Below are 7,790 nucleotides of genomic sequence, written 5' to 3'. Positions count from 1 at the left end.
TTCCAGAGTAGGGCTACGACGTTTAGAAATAATGGTGATCCCCTTCGATGGTTTGACTGCTTTAATGGTTGCCTTCTGTTTTATGATCGTCGAGATCGTAGACATATTCCGGCCATATTGTATAGCCAGATCGCTAACACGCACACTTCGCTCATGTTTTTCTATTATTTCTTGTTTTAGTTCTAATGAAAGCATCGACTTCTTCCTTTTCTCACCACTACTACTTCCTGAACCGAAACTAAGCTTTTTATGACCCATGATTATACGTAAAATAAAAAATGAAACGTGAGAAAAGGAAGATAAAAAACACTGTTAGTAACGGAGCGAATAGAAAACAACCACACGATGCGCACGAGATGAGAGGACTGATCAAGGCGATGCTCGATTGGCGTCCCTCCGATGTGCTGCCGTCTACCGCCGTAAACAAGAAACTACGATCGACGCTTCGAGAAAATCTATGCGAAGGGAAAGAATAGTTCATACAAAGCTTAATACTGTAACTTACTTTTTCACAGATTTCAACATGGAGAGTTTTGTAAATACAGGGCCAAGCTTTAACCACCCCAAAATTAGAGATGAATCTAAACCCTACTAAATAACAGGTTTCATTTTAGAAGTATGGGTATGATTTCAGTTTTTAAGCAGATTATTTATATTTGAAAAAAAAGTAAAAAAAATTACAAAATAAAAAACAGAATCTACAACTTTTTCCTTATATATCATGTCCCATTCACAGCTCAACTCTAGGAAAGGAGATGACCATACTCAAAATTTCCAATTATTAGCAACCATAATTCAATTTGTCAGAAAAATAACACTACTATTGGGTAAATTAAAAGAACACTCTAGTACATTTGCAGTATATTAATCTTAAAGTATTGAATAGACCTTTATACAGTTTACACAATGCACTCACAAATAAATACTAAGCATTAGCTACAGAAAAATGCAAGCTGCTCTATGTATCACATCACAAGAAAAAAAACTTCTTTAAAAAGAAAATCTAGAAGGTGGCACAGTCTTATACAGTATGTTCGACTTATAAAATATCAAAACTAAGTTGTGCTGTTGTCAGGGAGTAACAGTAAACTGCATAATGTTAACATTATTCTCATACTAGTACAAAATACATTATCATAGTCAAATTCATCTTAACGGGTCCAGGGATATTCTTTGCCATATTGTCGTTTTAGGTAAATCATCTGCGTCTTAGTCTCGAGTTCTGCTAATTCTCGTACAGCTGGAGCTAGTTGTTCAACATGGGTTTGGTAGTTGGAACCTGTAAAAAGGAGTTACAGTAATGTGTAAATATACAAAATCATACAACAATTATAAAATGAAATATTACTTGATTCAGTTTGGTCCAAAAGTCAGTACTGTACAATCAAAATTGCTCCTTACACCAGATATTAAATCAAAACAGCAACTTACACCAGATATTCAATGCAATAAATAATAACACTATGAAACTAAACATGAATATTGAAAAATGAAAGTGATGTCAGGAAAACCCATACGACTCATTACTATAGTACATATGGTATTTTAAAATCAAGATCAGATACAGATTATCATACAAAATGAAAAGAAAAGCAGCTCTAAAATATCAAAATTAACAATTCTCCTATCAACAAAGAACAACAATTCAATGAAGAAGAAAAAATGAGACTAGATATTAATAAAACTTTTTAAATTTAAAAAAAATATGCAGACATCTGCCTCGCTACTTCACAGATAGATCATGAATTTCTGCACAAAAAGGCGAGCATATAATGTAAAACGTAATAAAATAGCCTTGAAGAGCTAAACACTTATTTCAAGGGATGGGCTGTGTGGTCTCCAAGGACTTTCCTGTTAAAGCCTAGAATGGGGAATTCAATATGACCTGATGATCAAAGAAACATTGTTTCCCTTAGTCTAGGGGCAATTTATTAATGTGCAAAGCATGGACTCAGTGTGTATAGGGGGAGATCCAAAAGTTCAGGCTCACTTGAACTTACCACAGTAGCTAAAAGTCCTCTGTTATGAGTCACGACATGCACAGTGTCCTATACAGGAATCATCCTCTCAGCTATTGCCAGCATACCTACGCCATAACAAACCCTCCTCCAACATTCTCAATCAAAGCTATACAAACAATGTTCCCCTCTCCTGCATGAGGCTAGGGAGGAGGGAGGGTTTTGGAGACCACACAGAACCTACTCAGAAATAAGTTTTCCCGATCAAAATTATATTTTAGGAGTTAAAGTGGTGTTTGGTTTCCAAAAACTTAGTGCCAGTGTATTAATAAGTAGATTCGTATCCATTCCAGAACAACCGTCTGCAACCAAGTAGAACCTACAACTTATGACAAACAATCCCAAGAGTAAGAAGAAAACTAACAAGTTTGACTTTTTCACATGGATGACTGAAGAATACTGGCTGCCCGATATTCCATTATTCTGCTTCTCCTGAAGGACACAGTTGATTTGGTCCTTCAGTTTAGGCTACCCCCTGCATGGGTCACGGATATGCCAAGTACCCAGCATGAATTTTGTATTGCTTGGATTTGTTTCGGTATTATTTAATAAAAACCCTATGCCCAGACCAACCCATACAACTCTGGATCTCCTGAAATTGTATAGCAAAGAACGCTAGTGAAGACGCAATTTTTCTCACCTCATGGTTGGCCTGGGCACCAGCTGCCCGTTGAGATATTACCGCTAGAGTTATGGGGTCCTGGTCCTTTGACTGGCCAGACAGTACTACATAGGACCCTTCTCTCTGGTTACGGTTCTTTCCCTTTGCCTACACAGACACCGAATAGTCTGGCCTATCCTTTACAGATTCTCCTCAGTCCTCATACACCTGATAACACAGTGATTACTAGACAATTCTGCTTCACCCAAGGGGTTAACTACTGCACTGTAATTGTTCAGTGGCTACTTTCCTCTTGGTAAGGGTAGAAGAGGCTCTTTAGCTATGGTAAGCAGCTCTTCTAGGAGAAGGACACTCCAAAATCAAACCATTGTTCTCTATTCTTGTGTAGTGCTATAGCCACTGTACCATGGTCTTACACTGCCTTGGGTTAGAGTTCTCTTGTTTGAGGGTACACTTGGGCACACTTTTCTATCTAGTTTCTCTTCCTCTTGTTCTGTTAAAGTTTTTATAGTTTAAATAGGAAATATTTATTTTAATATTGTTATTATTCCTAAAATATTTTATTTTTCCTTATTTCCTTTCCTCACTGGGCTATTTTCCCTGTTGGGGCCCCTGGGCTTATAGCATCCTGCTTTTCCAATTAGGGTTGTAGCTTATCATTTAATAATAATAATAATAATAATAATAATAATAATGGAGACAGGATCAGCTTTTTTAATCATGGAGGTCATCAACATATGGATAGCCCCTGTAGAAAGGGACTTGTTGTTCTGACTTTTGAAACAGACCAACTTCTGAAGATGTGAATCTCTACAAGTATAATTCTAAAGTTGACACAGGACAAACAGAGGTTGATATACTCTGATTTAGAGCCAAGAGGCTTTCTGTTTTGGATAGAAAGAGGAGACCAGGAGTCAGGATCAGAAGATGACCTAGAATCAATGTACATAATGAGCTTTCAGTCCCTCTGAAAGGCTACCAGTTCACTGACTTGCTCTTAAACCTAAAATTATTAAAAATATCACAAATTTTAAGTAATTTGTATTTTTCCTAACAGTACTTACCTCGAACTACTTTCTTGGGAGTATCTGGGATCTCCTCCCATCCGACCAGAGTTTTGTGTAGTTCACCCTATTCCTGTTTTCTACGAGGGGCAACCTCAGGCGGAGGGATACGCGCCCTGAGGCTAACCCCGGGTCAGAGAGCATGCTTGCTCAGGTCTCGACCTCCAGTAAGTTCTTGGCAGCTTAGGTTTCTAAGAAGTCCAGTAAGGCACTCGGGGAAGGAAGGGAGGGCCATTACCCGAAAGTAGTTCGAGCTAAGTACTGTTAGGAAAAATACAAATTACTTAAAATTTGTGATTTGTTCCAACACGGAGTACTTACCTCGAACTACTTTCTTAGGAGACTTATACTTTAGGAGGTGGGAGTGGCCTTCCAGACCTAGAGACCATGCTGAAGCATATCCAAGGAACCTAGATAGGAGGCTAGGTTCTGTTGACCCCAATAAACACGAGAAAAAGGTAAAACTACACAAAAACCTTATGTTAGTGTCTAAGTAACTCACCTCTGCAAGAAATCCTTGGCGACATGTCATTCCAATGACAGTGTATCTTGTAGCCGACTCAGGGGGATATCGGAGTCAATTTTTAAGCGGAAACAGGGGAAGGAAGAACAAGAGGGTTAGGAAACGAACCTGTGTCTCTTGGACTTACTACCCGCAGTTATCACTGAGGCTATACCTTTAAATCGCTTGGAGCGCGGAAATGACGGTACCTATCGAGAACCCATCCAGGGACCTCCTCGAATAGTCCTTCAAGTAGTGAGCTGTGAAGGTTGATTGGTTAGCCCAGGTGCCTGCTCTCAGGATCTGGCCCACTGCCATATTCTTCTCGAATGCCAACGACGTACTTAGGCCCCTAATGTTGTGGGGTCTGGGTTTGCCCGGCAGTGGAATTCCTGCGCTACTTCCATTCTCTCAACAGGTGGTTTGGCCATGTTGAGAGAATGGAAAATGGCTGTCTGCTAAAGAAGGTGATGAATGCAAGAGTTGATGGGAGAAGTACAAGAGGAAGGCCAAGGTTTGGGTGGATGGATGGTGTGAAGAAAGCTCTGGGTGATAGGAGGATAGATGTGAGAGAGGCAAGAGAGCGTGCTAGAAATAGGAATGAATGGCGAGCGATTGTGACGCAGTTCCGGTAGGCCCTGCTGCTTCCTCCGGTGCCTTAGATGACCGCGGAGGTAGCAGCAGTAGGGGACTCAGCAGTATGAAGCTTCATCTGTGGTGGAAATGTGGGAGGTTGGGCTGTGGCACCCTAGCAGTACCAGCTGAACTCGGCTGAGTCCCTGGTTAGGCTGGAGGAACGTAGAGAGTAGAGGTCCCCTTTTTTTTTTTTTTTTTGTTTCTTGTTGTTGTCGGCTACCCCCCAAAAATTGGGGGAAGTGCCTTTGGTATATGGATGGATGGATGGATGGACTGTAGGCTCTGATAATCACCTGCCGCAACCAGAAGGAGATAGTGTTTTTCGAGACTGACTTCTTCACTGGGCCTGTGGAAACAAAAAGACTTTTGATATTAGGCCGAAGTCTGGCTGTCCTCTCCAAGTACTTCCTTATTGCCCTGATCAGGAACAGCCGCAAGTCCCTCGGGTTGTCCGAACGAGGGATTGCTGGCACTGGGAAGCCCTCAAACCTGGGATCCCACACGGCTGGATTCTGGGTCTTTGCTACGAAGGATGGCACGAACCTGAAGGTAGCTTCTCGCCAACCCTTCGAGTGCGAGACCTCGTAAGACAGTCCATGAATCTCCTATACTCGTTTTGCTGAGGAAAACGCCAGCAGAAAAACTGTTTTGAGGGTGAGGTCCTTGTCCACGATGTCTTTTAGGGGTTCGAAGGGCGGTTATGACAACATCTTCAGGACTCTGGCCACGTCCCACTGTGGTACCTAAACGGCTTGAGGGGGGCAAGACTGCTCGAAGCTCTTGATGAGCATCGAGATGTGTCTAGAGGTACCCAGGTCGATGCCCTTCAGGAGGAAGACTTGACCCCTTTGATGGCCGGGATGGACATGTTAATCACGTCCCTGAGATAGACCAGGAAGTCCGCTATCTCTGGGATAGAGGCCCTCAGTGGTTTGATGTTCTTAGATACGCACCATTTAGTAAAAGTGGCCCACTTTGCTTGGAAGACAGCTGTCGATGATCTTCTCAGATAGCCTGACATCCTCGCTGCCGTTCCAGACGAATAGCCTTCCTTCCTCAGGAGACGCTTGATAACCTCCACGCGTGAAGATGGAGAGACCGAGTGTTCTCGTGGAACCTTTGAAAGTGGGGCTACCGGAGAAGGTCTGGTCTGTCCGGAAGGCGCGCCAGGTCCTTTAGATCCACGAACCATTCTCTCTCCGGCCACCAGGGCGCTACCAAAGTCATCCACAGGTTGTCCGCCCGCCGTACTCTGTTGAGGACCTGTCTGATCATCCCGAAGGGAGGGAAGGTGTACACGTCGAGGTTGTTGGAAGGCGTCCTCGAACGCCGCTTCTGGGTCTGGCACAGGAGAACAAAACACGGGGAGCTGTGCGTTCAGTCTCGTTGCGAAGAGATCCATCACTGGCGATCCCTATTTCTGAATGATGGCTTTGGCCACTTCCGGGTGTAGAGACCATTCGGACCCTACTATTTGTCCCATCCTGCTGAGACCGTCAGCCAGGACGTTCCTCTTTCCTGGAATGAACCTTGCTGAAATTCTGATCTGCTACCCTTCGGCCCATTCCAGAAGTTCCAACGTGAGGACGCACAACTCCTTTGATTTTAGTCCTCCCTGCTTCTTTATGTAGGCCACCACCGTGGCGTTGTCGCACATCAGTGCTACTGTGTTCCCCCGGAGTAGATGGGCGAACTCCAGGCATGCCCTTTGCACTACCCTCATTTCTAGAACGTTCATGTGTTGGGTTTTCTCCTCGTCCGTCCAACTTCCTCTTGCTGATCTTCCGAGGATGCGTCTGTGAACAGGAGCATCTCCGGAGGGTCGGCTGCGAAGGGCATCCCCTTGAGGGTGTTCGATCTGACGCGCCACCACTCCAGGGTTCCTTTTGTCTCCGGGAAAACTGGAATCACTTTGTGGGGGGTCTCTCTCTGGTTCCAAAGCTCTTTCAGATTCCACTGGACACCCCTGAGTTTGAGTCTCCCCTGGGGGACCAGTTTCTCCAATGACACTAGGTGGCCTATCAGTCTCTGCCAGTCCTTCGCTCTCCTGGGCTGGCCCGACAGGAAGGGACTGAGGATCTGGTCTAAGTTGCCTAGTCTCTCCTCAGAAGGGAAGGCTCTCGCCAACCGGGAGTCTAGGACCATTCAGAGGTAGGTCATCCTAGTGGAGGGTATCAATTGGGACTTCTCCAGGTTGATGATGATACCCAGGACGTTGCAGAACCGCAGTAGCTTCGCGCCTTGCTTCCTCAGTACTTCCCCTGAGGCTGAAAGTAACAACCAGTTGTACAGGTACCGAATCAGGCGGATACCCTGTTCGTGTGCCCAGGCTGAGACCGTTGTGAAGACTCTCGTGAAGACCTGAGGTGCCGTTGACAACCTGATGCAGAGGGTCTTGAACTGCAACATCTGGGAACCCCATTTCACCCTTAGGTATCTCCTGCTGTAGGGGTGAACTGGAATCTGGAAGTATGCGTCCTTGAGGTCTATGGACATCATGAAGTCCCCTTCCCTCAAGGACGCTAGGACCGACTTCGGGGTGTCCATCTTGAAGTCGGTCTTGTATACAAACTTGTTGAGGGCTGAGAGGTCTATGACCAGTCTCCAACCCCCTGTGGCTCTCTCCACGAGGAACAGTCTGCTGTAGAACCCCGGGCCTGGATCCTTGACTGGCTCTACCGCCCCTTTCGCCATCATCGCTGAGACCTCCTCTTGCAGGGCTGCCCTTCTCAAGGGGTCTTTGGGAGCCAACCACTCTGCCTGTTGATCTGGCATTAGGGGTGGGGGGTCTGCTAGGAAGGGTAACCTGTACCCCTCTTTCAATTCTGCTACGGTCCACGGGTCCACCCCGTGGTCCTTCCATGCTTGCCAAGAATGTCTGAGGCATCCCCCCACCTAAGGCTTCGGCAGGAGTAGGGGGCCTCTCCCCCTATCTTCTTCTAGAGGCA

General features: G+C 45.0%; 1 protein-coding gene across 1 annotated transcript in view; it reads right to left on the bottom strand.

The window, feature by feature from the left end:
• Positions 1-844: 844 nt before the first annotated feature.
• Ddx1 (ATP-dependent RNA helicase Ddx1) overlaps positions 845-7,790 on the bottom strand; it is a 221,241-nt gene continuing 214,295 nt past the window's right edge. Inside the window, exon 15 of the mRNA XM_068390110.1 lies at positions 845-1,279. Within this exon, the coding sequence (XP_068246211.1) occupies positions 1,152-1,279 (128 nt within the window). The 3' untranslated portion in view covers positions 845-1,151. The remainder of the gene's footprint in view (positions 1,280-7,790) is intronic.

Source organism: Palaemon carinicauda, chromosome 1, assembly GCF_036898095.1.
Source record: "Palaemon carinicauda isolate YSFRI2023 chromosome 1, ASM3689809v2, whole genome shotgun sequence".
In the NCBI taxonomy this organism is placed as follows: Eukaryota; Metazoa; Arthropoda; class Malacostraca; order Decapoda; family Palaemonidae; genus Palaemon; species Palaemon carinicauda.
Note: the sequence above shows the minus strand (reverse complement) of the source record. Positions and strands in the feature narration are given on the sequence as shown.